Consider the following 16357-nt stretch of genomic DNA (forward strand, 5'->3'; position numbering starts at 1 on the left):
TTGCTCCCTGCTAGTAGCTCATGAGGAAGAAGATTTCTTATCGGCATTCAGTGTGTGTCAGCTTGGCCTAGGGTGCAGGGCAGTGAAGGCTACCAGGAGACCCGTCCTTCGGGTCGGTTTTTCCAGTAGATCAGAGTGAGATTGTTCCCCTCTGTCCTTAGGTATACAGTGTGAGCCAACCTGATCTGGTTCTTGGGACCCCTATTCTCAGGGTCTGGGTTAATATTGAGGAAGACAAGGGACCTAACTTCTAATTCTACTGGACCTAAACTTCTAATTCAACAGTTTTCTATTGAATTAGTATTCTATTCTAGTTTTCTGTCCCTGGGGTTGCTGGGACCCTCCCCCAAGCGCTTCTTCCCTCTGTAGGAAAAGTGTTATGTTGCCCCATTTTACAAGAAGCAGACTTAGAGAGGCCAGACAATGTCCCCAAGCCCTTAACAAGTGACAAAACTGCCTAATATTAGGTTTTCCCGGCTGGGTCTTAGAACTCCCTAGGCATAGGTGACCCTAGTCTCATCTAGATGTCTACCTCCCTGTCCATTCTGGTGTCAAGAATGGGATGGGAGTGGTGTCAGGAGGACAGACAGTGGGAGAGCAAGGCTGCACATAGAGATGCCAGCCTAAGGCTGAAGTTAATGGGCATTGGCCAGGCTTGGATTTGACGGGACTGATGAATGGGGAGCATCCAAGGGCAGCTCTGGGCTACAGGACTTGACATCCACTTCTGCCTGTCTCCCTACAGGTCCCCAGGACTGAGCTGTCTACTCTGAGACTGTGGGTGTAGAGATGGATGTAACACTCTGACGGATTTCATCTCAAGTCCTGCCCGGACCCTCCAGTTCTGTCCTGTCAGGTTCCTGGAATGGGGGTAGCCAGTAGCTTTATCTCTGGCCCTGTGGCTGGTGGCCATGGTGGTTTCCTGAGAGCAGCTCCTGTTTCCGGAGGCCCAGCAGGGCCCAGGCGGAGCCTAAAGGGGTAGTGGGGCTGGGCCTGGGTGGCCTCACTGGCTCCGCCTCTGTCTATCTTTGGGAATTTATTTCACCGGCACCACGGGCCGGTACTCCACTGCCTGCCAGCAGCCAAAAGCTGTTCTGATCACCCAGGGTTTTTCCTCCCAACCCAGACCCCACCATCGAACCTCCAACTCTGGTCCCACCTAGCCTGCTCTGTCCTTAAGGGGCCGGGAAGCCCCAGTCACTCCACTGCTATTGTAGATGCAGATGGTGGCCTGCCCTTGACCATAGAGGCCGTGTGGGGTGTTCATCTCTGAGCCCCTTCTGGCCCACCATGGCTCGGCGGCTGCAAGATGAGCTGTCAGCCTTCTTCTTTGAATATGACACTCCCCGGATGGTGCTGGTACGAAACAAGAAGGTGGGAGTCATTTTCCGTCTGATCCAGTTGGTGGTTCTGGTCTACGTCATTGGGTGAGTCTAAGTCCCCCTCCCACCACCTTTGGGCGCCTGTCCTCTACATGTGCCAATCCTGAGAGCTCTGGGGTACTGAGGAACCCCTCATCTCTCTATGCACTGCCAAGTTCTGGTGAGCCTCCATGCTATTAAGAAGAAATAGGCCCTGTCAGCCCACTGTCAAGATGGAGACATCATCACAGGATAGGACATACTTCTCTGGGTGCATGATGACCAAGAGGCAACACCGTTGTGGGTCCTGAGGAAGTGACACGGCAACTGGTCCTTTCTAGTGAGTGAGTGGTACTCCCTGCTAGAGCCCTTTTCACCTCCACCTTCCCACATGCAGCCGAGACAAAGCGACACCCCATTTTACTCGCCAGAAGACAGGCTCTGTTCCCATCTCTCCAGTCTGAACAAAGGACAACCTGGGATATCCAGGCCCCTGGGAAATAAAGGCAACTGGATTCTGAACACTTAGCATCTTGACGGAGGCACAGAAGAAGTCTCCATTCCTAAGTGTGGCGTCTCCTCCCCGGCACAGGGTCAGAGCAGCACAGGTCTCCCTCAGCCATCTGGCTAGCCTGGGAATGATGCAAAGGCTAGGTTGTCCTGGATCTTGCATGTTGCTATGTGTTGTGTGGCCTAGCGTGGTGCTAAGTGACTGCCCATGTCCTGAATGTTTAGCCATGTACCATTGGCTTTATGTACCTGTGCTGGATGTGCAAACATATGGCTGTGGCTCTGTCTGCCCTGGGTCTGAGGTAGTTGGGTACCTGAGGCATCGCCACATGTCAGGGACATCATGTTTACTCACAGTTGTGATAAAAAGAGCCCCTGGAGACCCTGGAGTCACTAAAAGGGTTGGGTCCTAATGGGAGCCTGGGAGCACCCAGCAGTCCAGCCTGACTGCTGTGTGGTTCTGAGGGTGCTGCACATTCCCATGTAGGGGAACCGGAACTAAGGGCCCAAAGAGCTACTCATGTGGTACTAACCTTTTGGGAGGGCCTAGCCCCTAGAACAGACTTTCTTCTCTTCACTGGGTCCCTAAGATTCAGAGCTGGTCAGAGGCAGCCAAGGCTAGGATCCTTTGGATGCACCTCGGGCTCTGTCTCCCTCTCGGTCACAAATCAATGTAGTCAAGCTTAGGAGGAAAACTAAGGCCGAGAGGAGCCCCGGGCCTTTGCTCTGCCTCCTCCCTTCCCACCCCCCACAAGGCTTCTAGGAAACTTCCTGATGGGCGCCAATAACCACATGTTGAGCACATGAGGAGTGTAAATGTCCGCCATTAGTTTTTTCCTAGTTCCTCCAAGAAGGGGAAGTCACTACTCAAGCTTAGCCTGTTTCTCACTTGGGGAGACCAAAATGGTTATCCCGACTCAGGCCCCAGGGGCTCTTTACTGTGTTTTCAGAGCTGTGGCTATGAGCAGTTCCTGGCTGTCACAGTGTCAGGACAGAAGGGACAGTCTACCCATCCCAGCTCTGCTGCAAGCTGAGTCCCTTCTGCACCTTAGTCCTGATCCCTACCTCCTGCGACAGGAACCTCACTCCATCCCTCTTTCCTGTCTTCTGCCCTGAGATGGTCTATCAGTTTCAAATGGAGGTAGTTCTTGTTGGTGTGAGGGTGGGGGTATTGGAGGTGAGGGAGGCGACTAGTCTCACTAAAATGCCCAGTTCGCACAGCAGAGCCAAAGGCAAGGTCTTCAGGTCCCCAAACCCAGGCTTCCCTGCCCACTGGGGCACTTGCTAGCTCTAGCTATGGCACCTACTGCCTCTGTCGCCCTCATCTGGCCACTGCCTGATGCTACATTGACTTCTGAGCCTGGGCATTGCCAGCCTCAGTTCCCCCACTGTTACATGGGACAGCGGTTGGAGAGGACCATGCTCTTCCTTGTGAAGGGAAAAGGGCTTGCTATAAGGATCCTCTTCTTTGCTAGGTATCTGTGTGTTTGCCTGGATGTCTGGTCCTGTGGGTGCTGAAGGGAAGTTGGGGGTTCCCCTGGCTCTTCTGGAACTCACTGTGTTCTGGGTTCATACTCACAGATATCCACTTGCCTCTGCCCCCCAAGTGCTAGGAGTAAAGATGTGTGCTAGCATGTCTGACTCTAGCTGAATGTTTTGTTCAGTGACTGGAACTTGCATGAGACTGACTTCAAATACCATTATACCTTCTCTTTTAATTAACTTTTAATAGGCATTTTTTTTTCTTTTTTTCGGAGCTGGGGACCGAACCCAGGGCCTTGCGCTTGCTAGGCAAGTTCTCTACCACTGAGCTAAATCCCCAACCCTTAATTAACTTTTAAAAAAAAGTAATTATTTTTTAAAGATTTATTTATTATATATAAGTACACTGTAGCTGTCTTCAGACACACCAGAAGTGGGCATCAGACTCCATTACAGATGGTTGTGAGCTACCATGTGGTTGCTGAGAATTGAACTCAGGACCTTTGGAAGAGCAGTCAGTGCTCTTAACCTCTGAGCCATCGCTCCAGACCTGGAAAGTAATTTTTTAATTTTGTGTGAATCAGTGTTTTGCCTGTGTGTAAGTTTGTGTCAGATCTTGGAGTTACAGACAGTTGTGAGCTGTTGTGTGGGTGCTAGGAATTGAACCTGGGTCTTCTGGAAGAGAAGTCAGTGCTCTTAACTGCTGAGCCAACTCTCCAGCCCCCTCTTTTAATTAACTTGTCTTTCATTTATTTGATGTTCAGAATTAAACCCAGGGTCTTGAGCATGTTAATTGCACTCCCTGACCACCGAGCTATTCCTTAGTTTTTATAAACACACACACAAACTCATGGATGCAACACACACACACACACACACACACACACACACACACACACACGCATGCACACACACCATAATTCTAATCAGGCATGTTGGTATTTACCTATAATCCCAGCACTCGGTATCATAAATTCAAGGTTAGCCTGGGCTACACGGTGAGTTCCAAGCCAGTTTGGAGTACACGATGATACTGTCTCAAATCAAAAAGCCTCACAGGCATGTTGTCCTTATAATTCACAAGGTTGTATCATTACATTTCTGTCACTCAAAAAAATCACTCCCCCCTCTCCTCGCTGCTTGCCTATTCTGGGCATTTCCTATAAATAGAAGCCATGTGCCTTTTTGTATCTGGATTCTTCCTCTTGTGTTGCTTGTGACATGTACCAGTGCCCCAGTGCTTTTTATGGCCAAATAATACTCCATTGCGTCTTGTTTATTAGACGACCTGTGGTTGGACATTTTAGGCTGGTCCCACTTTTTGGCTCCTAAAAGCACTGCTACCCTGCGTCTTTGTGGACCAGTACTTTGGTGGATTTTTTTCCTCTAAGGTATACAGGTAGTAGTGGTGTAAGGTCAAGTGAAATCCCATATTTCAGATTTTCCAAACAGTCTGTTACGTCAGAGATGCCTATGAGATGTCTGGTGTGGACAGTGGATGTAGGGCCCCAAGTATATTAATTACCTAAGTAATTAACTAAGGTGGAAGGGGTCTATTTTGGTTTATGGTTGGAGGATACAGTCAATCATGATGGTGAAGGCATGGTGGCGGTAGCTCTGGCTGCAGTGGCAGGAACTGGGATGGCCGGTCTCCTCAGGAAGCAGTGAGAATGCTGGCTTGCTTTCTCTTTCGTAGTCAGCTCACAAGTGGTGCTGCCCACACTCAGGGTGGGCATTCCCAGCTAAGTTAAACCTTCCTCTCTGGGGATGTAGCTCAGTTGAGATAGTGTTTGCACAGCTTGGATGAAGCCCTGGATTCTGTCCCCAGTTCACACAGACGTGGGTGGGGTGTGTCCCTGCAGTCCCAGTACTCAGCAGGTGGACGCAGGAGTTCAAGGTAGTCCTCAGCTACACAGCGAGTCTGAGCCTAAGAAGGGATGTTTGAGACTTTGTTTCAAATGGTCCAAACAACAAAGACAGCTTCTCCCCACCTACAACTTCTCCCCGCCCACACACACACCCCCAAATTAGCTTACTGCTTTGGGATTCAGCCTCATCCACGTTCTCAGGACAGAGACATAAGGATGTCAAGTTCTGTGCCATATACGAACAGGAATGACCCGGTGGCCCAGTTCCCAAAAGAGCTTCTATACCCCGTGAGACCTCATGATCTTGGTCCCTACTGGCTGCATTTCTCTTAGCGTCCTCAATTCCCACCATAAAGGCTTATTACGCTTACAGCATCCAAGGGCTTCTCTAGCCCACAGCTCCAAACTCTGCCACAGACCGGTTTCAAAGGCCTAGGGTATACACGGTCAGTCTTATCTAAGCAATGGCCCCATTCCTCAGTACCCAGATACGTGGTAGGAAAAGTCCTCTACAGGAACAGCACTGACAGAACGCATGTGTAGCACAGAAGGGGAGTGGCTACATGGACTCACACAATAGATACGGGACAGGTAGTTTAACCTCGGCTCTCTGCATGTGCTGAGGCTGACAGCTTCGTAGCTGATCAGTCCGTGAAGCTATACCTCAGGGATCCCGATATGGCATGGGAGGCCTGGAAAATTCCTGGAGAGTCACTGGTTCTCAGCTCACATTGGAAGACCAAGGAAGGTAGGGTGTGGTGTCAGCGGAGGATGTCAGCCACAGCAATGGTACACACTCCAGGAGGAAGTGAAGACAGACAGACCACACTGCTTCTTCTCTGACTTCTTTGTCCCTGGGCCTGTGGGAAGGGACTGCTCACTCTGAGTTAACCTGCCCTTTCCGTTACTCCTCAGTGGGCAGGTCCTGAGGGAGTCTGCTAGGTGACTCCAGACGCAATCAAACTGATGACACACAACGCACCCAGAGCTGCAAGCATCTATGCGGACTTCTTGAGGGCAGGCTCGTGGATTTTGCTCACTTCTGTGGTTTTAGTGTCAAGAACAGTGCCTGGCCCAGAAGACGGGCTTAGTACATCTCTGTTTGTTGAGTGATAACTAGATGCATGGGGCCGAGTCGTAGGGGCGGAGCACAGGCATGGTGGGTAGATCTTGAGGCAAGTGTACATGAAGCAGCTCATCAGAGCTCACCCTGGGCTGAGAATGGAGACCCCAGGGAGGGAAGGCTATGACGAGAGAGTTTCATTTCCATGTGTCTGTGACACGCCAGGTACTTTATTAATTTACTTGCAGAGAACTCATAGAGCCCTCTCCAGGCAATTACCAAGATGTTTTCGTCTTTGTGGGCCAGGCCTGTGTATACAACCTTGTTAGAGATTTGGCGAGTGGACATTACCTTCCAGGCAGGGCATCCTCTATTTTACTGTGAAGGCTGGGAGCTCAGAGAGGTTTAACCTCGAGTTTGAAGCCATACATCTGGCATGTCTAATACATGGGCCACTTCACTATGCGTCTTCTTTGAGAAGGGAGCCCCCAGGAGAGCTGCAGAGACCGGCAAGGGTAATTCCTGGAAGTTGAGGGTGAAGATGGTAGTGTCTCTGACCTCAGACCTCTTTGATGACCTTTCCGGAGTGGCAACCATAAGGCCAGGCCAAGGCATGGCTTTGGAAGAGCTGGTCCAGCAGTTAAGAGTGTGTACTGCTTGCACAGAGGACCCGAGTTCAGTTCCCAGGACTTATTTCACATGGGCAGTCACACTCACCGGTAATTCTGGCTTCACAGGGTTCAATGCCTTGTTTTAGTCTTCATGGTTATCTATAGTTATGTACACACACACACACACACACACACACACACAGTTAAAAATAAAATCTTTTAAAAAGACATAGCTTTGGAATGACAGACCTAGTGCTGTCGTGCCAAAGTTATTATTATCAGAACCGAGGTCACAAATGCCAGACTTGACATTTCCTTTTGACCCCCCAGAACAGCAGGCAGACACAGCTCAGAAACTGTGTAATGGTCCCAACCATAGCTAGAGCAGAAGCAGCTCCTGAAAGACACGCCCACACCGGTGCTGAGCCACCCTGGGTGGGAGGCCTCCAGCCTGGGTCTGCTCCTGTTTGACCTCTGACTTTCTGGAGTGGGGAATGCTCAGACTTCAGATTCTCCGTCTGCTGTGTAATGTGTTGTTATTGGGCGAAGGGAGAAACTGGGGTTCTGAGGATAGAGATGTGAAGTGGAGACCAGTGGCTTCTCTAGGCTTAGAATGTGCAGCAGCCCCTTTAAGCTGGGGTGCAGAGCAGAGGCCTGACTGGAGAAAGGGACCATGGGAGTGAGGAACCTTTCTGTTGTCTCCCAGCAGGGCAGCCTGGCAGGCAGCCTCAGAAGAACCTAGACCTTTGTTTGGCTTCACCTGTTGCTATTTGGAACCTGCAGGGGGCAGCAGTGACCACGCTTAGACTTGGAAGAGGGATAGGTTCCAGCGCAGGCTTCTAGTCGATGATTAAAGTAGGACAGTGGTCCAGCTGCTTCCCTGGAGCCCCGGACAGGGAAAAGACAGTGACTCTGGGAGTAAGGCTTAGAGAGTCCCCGTCCCCAGAGTAGATGACTCCGAGCTCTTTGTCTAAGTAAGGGAAAGAACGGCAGGAAGAGAGCATACACTCCTACCATCTTCTCCCTGCAGAGGACCGTGGGTACATACTCCGGTGGGCAACACACCCTAAATCTACAGTCTCTTCTAAAGGAAGAGGCTCTCCTCAGACAGAAGTGCGATACAAAATTTCCAGTGTAAGCATTGGAAACGAAACCTAAGCTAACAGTGGAATAAACTTCCTTAGCTCATGTTCTAGTAAAGCCCAGCAACTGGGTCCCCCCACCCCTCAAGGGCTCCAGCAATATGGTCAGGAGTCTGGTCCTCTTCATCTTCTGCTTCTATCCTCAGGTTGGTGCTTGGAGATGGCAAAATGACTGCCAGTAGTGTTGGTCTCCCAGGTGTGTGCCCTGCTTAGCATCCACACAGAGGAAGTAAATTCTGGTAGATTTTTCCTAAGAAATCTCAAGAAAAAAGAAATCTGGCTTTGCTACTGACACTCCTCTGATGACAGTTAGACTCACTATTTCTGCCACAAGGGTGGGACATTGATCAGCAAACCTTGGCCATGTGCCCATTCCTGAGGGTGAGGTCTGTCCCACTGAGCCTTCTTGAGTAAATGTGAATCACTCACATAACAATTTGGGAGAGGGGGCTGGATGCTGCAAGGTGGGGTTACAGTCTCTAGCCCCATGTCCTGGCTACACAGAGAGAGGAGTTCTCATCCTCCCTGTCTACATAGAATGATAGCTCGGACTTTGCTAGCGCCAGCTAGCATCCTAAGCAACTTCTTTGCATTAACTCACTTGACAGACTAGTACTAGTGTCATTCCCGATGTACAGATGAGGAAGATGAAGAATCTACTCCACACGTCACAGCACCGGGGAGCAGCCCTAGGAGGCAAAGCCAGTCGCCTGGGCAGTCCTCATACTTTGATGGAAGTCTTGTGGAAAGAAACAGAGTGTTGGGAAGGAGGATTGGGGTCAAGAGCTGGCCAGGGGCCCTGGAAAATAGCTCTTGGAGAAGGACTAGGAGAGACAGTTAGTAGCTGCATGGGTTGGTCTCCTCCTTGGCTGAGGTGGAGTAGTGGTAAATTAGGCACCGGCCAGCAGGGGGCAGCAGGCAAGGCTGTCTTGGCTGCAGTCTGGGAAACTACTTGGGAACCAAAGAGACTCAGAAATGTTTCCAAGGTGGACAAGAGGATGCCAGAAAAGACAGAGGCCTTCCCAGCCACCTGCATCCTTGGATGTCCTGTCTAACAGTACACAGAACCCTAACTCCCCTGTTTCCCCTGGCTCGGCAGGTGGGTGTTTGTCTATGAAAAAGGATACCAGACCTCAAGTGACCTCATCAGCAGTGTGTCCGTGAAGCTCAAGGGCTTGGCTGTGACCCAGCTCCAGGGCCTGGGACCCCAGGTCTGGGACGTGGCTGACTATGTCTTCCCAGCACACGTAAGCTGCACTATCCTTCCTCCCATAAGCCTTGGCAGGCTCTGTGAAGGACCAGTCCAGCTCCATGCTCTCTGGGCCTCAGTCTCCCTTACTGTGAGACTCCACCGTGGTACCATGGAGCTACCAATTCTCATCCTCACCTCTCTGCCCTTCACATCCAGGGGGACAGCTCCTTTGTAGTTATGACCAACTTCATCGTGACCCCTCAGCAGACTCAAGGCCATTGTGCAGAGGTGAGGACCCCACCCTTCTCCTGGACCCACAGGGGAGGTAACATAATGGAATCTCCTTGGACCTTGGTGGTAATGTGGAATGAGCTTTCTGATTATGTTAATGATGTAATGTTTGACAGAGAGTCATACAAAATAACCCCCAGACACTGATAGTGCCATTGTTGGGCACTGGGCCTCGCCATCCCAACTGCCACTCCCCTGCCAGTGGACACTGGCACTTGTCAGCTAGGCAGAGACATAGATAAATGTGAAAGAAGGAGGCTGAGAGCAGAGGCCTCCTATGGAATAGAAGATTTTGCCCCATGTCTACACTGTGGCCCTGGGGGGGATAGGAAAGGGTCCTCCTTAGGACCAACCACAGGGTCTGGGGCCAGCAGCTCTCCCGTCCCCCAGAACCCAGAAGGTGGCATATGCCAGGATGACAGTGGCTGCACTCCAGGAAAAGCAGAAAGGAAAGCCCAAGGTAAGACCAGCCCCTTCCTGCCACCTCCACAGCCACCTTGTCTGTGTCTGCCTCTCTCTGCACCCCATTCCCCACCAAGCTGTTCTCCACTGAGAGACTCTGCCCATTCTCATCCTGGCTTTCATCTACCATGAGGTGGAAGCCCAGAATGGGGTGGGAACCCAGGGGCTCCTGTCTCCCTACAGGTATTCGCACAGGCAACTGTGTGCCCTTCAATGGCACTGTGAAGACATGTGAGATCTTTGGTTGGTGTCCTGTAGAGGTGGATGACAAGATCCCAAGGTAACCGATGTCTTCTCCTTCAAGGGAGCTAAAGACAGGGTTCAGGCCCACAGACATCCAGATCTGGCAAGAATGGGTTTCTTCTATTTCTGATCCCACCTCTCACCCTAACCACATGGCCCAGGCCCAAGAGTCTCCCTGGTCTAGGAGCCTGTAAGGCCCTGTGCCATCTGCAGCATGGCCACTCCAACCCCACCACACATCAGTGCGCTCTGCAGGAAAAACCCTGTGCTCCCTGCCAAGCTCTTCGGGGCATACGAACAGTCTTGGGGAAGGGCACTGAGTGAATGCTGTCTCCCCCAGCCCTGCTCTTCTTCGTGAGGCTGAGAACTTCACCCTCTTCATCAAAAACAGCATCAGCTTTCCACGCTTCAAGGTCAACAGGTTCGTGGGAAAGGAGGGCAGAGATGCAGGTGGCTTGACACAGCTGCAGTCGCTCTCACACACTCTCTCTCCACCCCGGCTGCTTGCGTTCTGGAGGCAGCAGTGTTAGCCCTGCCTCCTGGAGAGCAGACTTTTCTGGGAGAAGGATACTCTGTAGAGTTCTTGGGGGTTCCTAGTGCTGAGTGAAGTGAGGACCCTCCCAGCTGGCACATGGCTGCTACCCATGCCCTCCACACAGGCGCAACCTGGTAGAGGAGGTGAATGGCACCTACATGAAGAAGTGCCTCTATCACAAGATTCAACACCCCCTGTGCCCAGTCTTCAACCTTGGCTATGTGGTGCGAGAGTCAGGCCAGGACTTCCGCAGCCTTGCTGAGAAGGTATGGATGGGATGGGAGGGTGGGCGCCAGCAAGGAGGGGACAGCTGGGTGTCACGACACAGGCTGACAGCCCCATTCTGCCTCCCCCTGACACAGGCCAAGTGTGTGCATGAAACTGTCCCCTAGATCCAGATCTCCCAAGGGTCCTTTGCAGGTCCTCCTGGTCTGAACCTGCCATAGAGAAGGAGGTGCTAAGAATGAAGAGATGTGGGCATGTGGGCAGACATCACTTCCATGTTCGATGGTTCCTTCCTTTTTTTCCTTTTTCCTTCTTTCCTCTTCCCTCTCTCCATCTCTCTCTCTCTCTCTCTCTCTCTCTCTCTCTCTTCCTCCTCCTCCTCCTCTTCCTCCTCCTCTTCCTTCTTCTTCATTTTGTTTTGGGTCAGGGTCTCCCTGTGTAGCCTGGGTTAGCCTCAAACTCCTAATCCTCTCGCATCTGCGTACTCAATGAAGAGTACAGTGTCACCACACCCGGTTTATTTTTAATTTTTTTTTCTGCTGAGGATGGGCCTCACAGTGCTCAGTGGTGTACCCCAACACTGAGCTGTACTACAGCCTAAAATCACTGGAATATTTTGTGTGTTTTTTTTTCTCCATGGTGGGGATGGAACTCACATGTCCCCTGGATTCCCTTTGTAAGACTCTCAAAGATGCAGCCTGGGTTCAAATCCCACTCTGACTTCCATCCAGTGTGCCCTCAGATGGGTCTCTTAAGTTCAGCATGTCTGAGAATTGTCACTGAAGACACTAATAGCACCATTCCTTCCAATGGGGGTGCTGTGAGGATGAAGTGAGCACGCACCCGTTGGTTAGCACTCAGCTCTGCTTTACTGGGACAATTCTATACCCTGCTCTCGCTGGATCCTTCTTGCCCCTGCTTCTGCAGCTGCCTATGTGGAAATGGTAACCAGTCTTTTTTTCTGTGAGATCACCAACATGCCTCACTTAAGACACTTGTGTATGGCAGAGGTCTGCAGAGGTTTGCTTTCAAGAACCACATGGAGGTGGAAGCAGCCAGACAGTGGTTAACTGTGGATGTTCAAGCATCAGTTTGCCTGACCCTATAGGGCTGTCACGCTTTACAGCCTGCCTGGTTCTAGAGCCCACACCTGCCCTCACCCACTGAGAGGTCTGGATCTCTGTTCCCATCTCCCTGCTGAGTGGCTCAGCTCCCTGCCCACTTCTCTAATCACCTCTCTGCTCTTGGCCCGAGCCACCCACCTGTCCTGTTCCTTGCCTCCCTTCACTCTCTGAAGTGTTTTCTGCTCAGACTTCACAGGGCCCTTCTAGTTCAAAGGCTGCCTGCTTTGTCTCCCACAGCACTGTGATTTGATCCAGGAACTAAGAAACAGTGATGAGTGCCAGATGGCTCTGTTCCCCTTGGACCTGACAGTCTTAGGGGACAGAAGTCGATAATAATCACACAGAATACACGTATGACAAGCCAGGTGTTCCAGCACACACCTGCAATTCTAGCACACGGGAGGCAGGAGCAGGGGATCACGAGTTCAAGGCCAGCCTAGGCTACACAGTAATACCCAGTCTCAAAAAACTAAGGAACTGGAGAGATGGCTCAGCAGTTAAAAACACATGCTGTCCTTCCAGAGGACCTGCACCCATATCAGGTGGTTCACAACCTACCTATAACTTCAGCTTCAGGGAACCCAATGACATCTTCTGGACTCCGAGAGCCCCCACACACGGGGCAGACGTTCACCCAGATACATATACAAATAAAATGAAAAATAACAAAAGCCAGTCAACCAACTGAGCAACTGAAACCCAAAGGGGATAAATGGCCTAAAAGCAAACATGGGTTTTGTTTAGGAAAGAGTAAGCTGAGGTGGTGACAGTCAGGGAAGCCATCAATAAAAACAGCCAAATAATGAAAAAGAACAAGATTTCTGAAAGAAGAGGGGTTACAAAGGCCCTGTGATGGGAAACACTCGGTGTATTCTAGAAAGATCGCTCAGTGATGGGAGGAGGTGAGAGCAGAGAGGCGGCAGACCTCAGTGTCCCTTCTCAAATACAGAATATCCTCTCTGAGATTGTGCAGATGGGAACAAAGTGGCTAAATGGGTGGTACTTGGTTGAAAACCTAACAATTTGACTTTAATACCTGGTCCCACGTGGTAGATGGTGGAAGCTCACCCTTGCAAATGTCCTCTGAACTCCACAGTCACAGATGTACACAGAGTGTATGTATCCACACGCAAAATAACAATGTAAAACAATGTTTCAAGGAGAGTAGGGTCCGTTTATAAGACAGTTTTCCTTGTTGCTAGTTTTGTTGTTGTCGTTTTGTTTTGTCCTCTTTTAAACTCATGAAGCCATCTTGCCAGCCTGGATAGGAGTTTTAGAATCCTGAAGCCCAGAGCTTATGTTCCTGTGTCCCGGCAGGGTGGGGTGGTTGGTATCACCATTGACTGGAAGTGTGATCTGGACTGGCACGTTCGGCACTGCAAACCCATCTACCAGTTCCACGGACTGTATGGGGAGAAGAACCTGTCTCCAGGCTTCAACTTCAGGTACCTCACTGGCCCCTGCCTATTTCTGGAATGACATGGGTCGACAAATGTTCCCAGAGGGGACCAGAGGACCCTAGATGGCCACCATTCTGTGTGAGTTGTCAAACAGGAAGCTAGCAGGAAACAAAGCCTTAAATGTTTGAGTCCCCAGGCCTGGGTCTCTACCCCTTGGAGTTCCCTTTGGTGGGAGTCAAGAAAGGGTTGAATACCACTCTCATGGACGGAGGCATTCTTCTTGAGCAGTACTGGAAGGTCCTTTCCTAACGCTCTGGCACCCAGTGTGTTTTTGTCTCCTGCTACCTGTCTGTCCCCACCCCCCACCCACCCCCAGATTTGCCAGGCATTTCGTGCAGAATGGGACAAACCGTCGTCACCTCTTCAAGGTGTTTGGGATTCACTTTGATATCCTTGTGGATGGCAAGGTAAGTATCGCATGTGAGGGGGCAGCTGCCAAGGGACCTTCCTGCTTTGGACGTCTATTGTTATGGATAAATGACAAAATGGGATGGGTGTGATCAGAGATCTGCTTTTAATGACCATGGACAGACGTGGGTGATGACCCTGGCCAGGTATTGAGCCACTGCCATGGCTCTCCTACCATCTCCTTGGGTCTAGGGGAACAGGGTTAGTGTCGAAAGCTCAGGTTTACTGACCTGAAGCTGGCTCTCAGGAAAGCCGCAGCCTTGGACCACTGGCAGTGGGAATAGTGTGGAGTTGTGGGAGGAGGGCTTGACCCTTTCTATCTGGGCCCCTTCTGTTGATCTGGTTCTCCCCTGGACCCTACCCCCCCAGGCTGGGAAGTTTGACATCATCCCTACTATGACTACTATCGGTTCTGGGATTGGCATCTTTGGAGTGGTAAGTACCGGGGACACATGTTTGCTGTCTGGAGTTCAGCTGCTCCTCTTCTACGCTCAGAAGCAGAATCTCAAAATGTGACCACAGCTACCTTTCATGAATGAACAGCAGCTGCTTTCCCCAGGATGTACCTGGGGAAACTGAGGCTTGGAGTTAAGGCAGGAGAGAGGTCAGATGGGCTGACTGGGTCCCAGGAGGGGCTTGTAGCACCTTATCCTGTCTTCAGGAAACTAGGGTCTAGAGTGGCAGGATCCAGGCAGGACCGCAGGCAGTAGGGACCACTGTAGGACATGGGAGGTCTGTATCTGCCCCAGATTCCCGTTCTTATCTCTGCCCCTCCATGTCCTCAGGCCACAGTGCTTTGTGATCTCTTATTGCTCCACATCCTGCCTAAGAGGCACTACTACAAGCAGAAGAAGTTCAAATATGCCGAGGACATGGGGCCGGGAGAGGTGAGTGAACTTCAGCGTCTTGAGCAGGTCCCTCCAAAGACCTCCAGCTTGTACAAGTGTTGGCAGGCGCTGTACTGCAGGGCTTGGTGCAGCAGGGCAGTGCTTCTGGGACCTGACTTGCATTTCCACATTGCGTACACAGGGTGAACATGACCCCGTGGCCACCAGCTCCACTCTGGGCCTGCAGGAGAACATGAGGACCTCCTGACCTTAGTCTTGAGATCCGGACTTGACGCAGTGTGTGGCTTCCGGCAAGGGCTGATGGCTTTGAGCCAGGGCAGAGGGCATTCCCAGAGGCTTTCCTGCAAGGCAGACACCAGTGGCCCTCTGGTTCAGCATGAAGACAGGCAAGACTTTGGATTTCAGAGCTCTGGTTTCAGTTCCACATGTCCCTTCCTGAGGGATGCCTCCTCCAGTTTTCACCAATTTGGGTTCATATGGCTGGGCCCCTCACACATCTATACTCTAGCTTTGTGCTTAAGGCTCAGGCTGTCATTGTCTTTCCCACAGCCTTACCTGCCTAGATTTGGGCTCTTCCACATGGTAGCCACTAGCCAGATGTGTCAGTTTGAACTTTAATTAAAATATAATAAAAAGATGGCTGGGTTGAACTAGTTACGGGGACACTTTTGGCCCGTGGCTGCCACACTGGATAACAATGGATGCTGTCATTGTAAGAAGTTCCGAAAGAATTCCTGGGGAGGCTCATCAACAGTGCAGGTGCCTGATACACACCCCCACCCCCTAAACCAGAAACGCAGGCCATTTTGTAGCTGAGGCTTAAGAATTGCTCTCCCAGAGCTTTCTGATTCTTAAGCTCCCAGTCAGCCTTGGGTCAGCACCAACTGGCAGGTGTAGGCACTGAGCAGGGTCTCAAACACCCACAGCATTTGTGTGGACAGCAAGTGTGTCGTGTGTTCTTGTGCCACAAAGAGATTCACGAACCCCCATGTGCACACACACCTCTACACATACCACCCTCCGCCCCCACTGTGGGAGGGAACAGCTTGGGCACTGCAAGCACAGCCATCTGAACACACCCACACTGCAAGGCAGGGACACACAGTCTCCATACAGTGTCATCCCAAGGGAGTCACACCAGACCAGCCCTTCTAGCCCCTGAACCTGACTCAGCTACCTCAGGTGGAGATGTAACCCTGGTGAATCCTGGCTCCTTGCCTGTGGCCCAGTCCCAGTTTCCATAGCCTGTCCAGCTTGGCCGGAACATGAGGGCTGAGGAGGCAAGGGGTGGGCCACAATAAAAAGAATGAGGACAAATAGCTGTGTTTTTTTGCTTTCCTTTCAAGTCCGTCTGAAGTCCAGTGTGCTTGCCTGTGAGATGCACAGCTGTGCTGAGCAGCTAAGGTCCCTGTGGGAAGGCTGGTGAGGGATGCCTGGGGCAAGCTGGGCCAGTGAGTCTATAGCAGTCCCTGAGCCCTGTCTCTGCACAGCACAGGGCACCAGCGCTCTTCCCAATACCGAGGAGCACGCTC

At 51.3% G+C, this 16357-nt stretch overlaps 1 protein-coding gene across 4 annotated transcripts; it reads left to right on the top strand.

Annotated features, from left to right (window-relative positions):
• The first annotated feature begins 1081 nt into the window (after positions 1–1081).
• P2rx1 (purinergic receptor P2X 1) lies at positions 1082–16142 on the top strand. 4 transcript variants are annotated; one of them, NM_012997.3, is made up of 12 exons: positions 1082–1427; positions 9137–9284; positions 9446–9517; positions 9911–9980; positions 10166–10262; positions 10566–10646; positions 10885–11026; positions 13427–13554; positions 13886–13976; positions 14347–14412; positions 14763–14864; positions 15007–16142. In NM_012997.3, the coding sequence occupies exons 1-12, from the start codon at positions 1291–1293 to the stop codon at positions 15070–15072; spliced, it is 1200 nt and encodes a 399-aa protein (NP_037129.1). In that variant the 5' UTR covers positions 1082–1290; the 3' UTR covers positions 15073–16142. The 4 variants fall into 4 exon arrangements, with proteins under 4 accessions (NP_037129.1, NP_001135839.1, NP_001272344.1 ...); NM_001142367.2 differs by having other exon boundaries at positions 10566–10584; positions 10904–11026; XM_039085284.2 differs by lacking the exon at positions 1082–1427 and adding an exon at positions 1524–1701.
• The last annotated feature ends 215 nt before the right edge of the window (positions 16143–16357 follow it).

The sequence above is a fragment of the Rattus norvegicus genome, chromosome 10 (assembly GCF_036323735.1).
Source record: "Rattus norvegicus strain BN/NHsdMcwi chromosome 10, GRCr8, whole genome shotgun sequence".
In the NCBI taxonomy this organism is placed as follows: Eukaryota; Metazoa; Chordata; class Mammalia; order Rodentia; family Muridae; genus Rattus; species Rattus norvegicus.

Coding starts and splice junctions, on each gene's coding strand:
- P2rx1 (NM_012997.3), top strand. CDS start 1,291: ATGGCTCGGCGGCTGCAAGATGAGCTGTCAGCCTTCTTCTTTGAATAT. Junction 10,263..10,565: donor GTGGATGACAAGATCCCAAG/GTAACCGATGTC, acceptor TGTCTCCCCCAG/CCCTGCTCTTCTTCGTGAGG. Junction 14,413..14,762: donor GGATTGGCATCTTTGGAGTG/GTAAGTACCGGG, acceptor CCATGTCCTCAG/GCCACAGTGCTTTGTGATCT.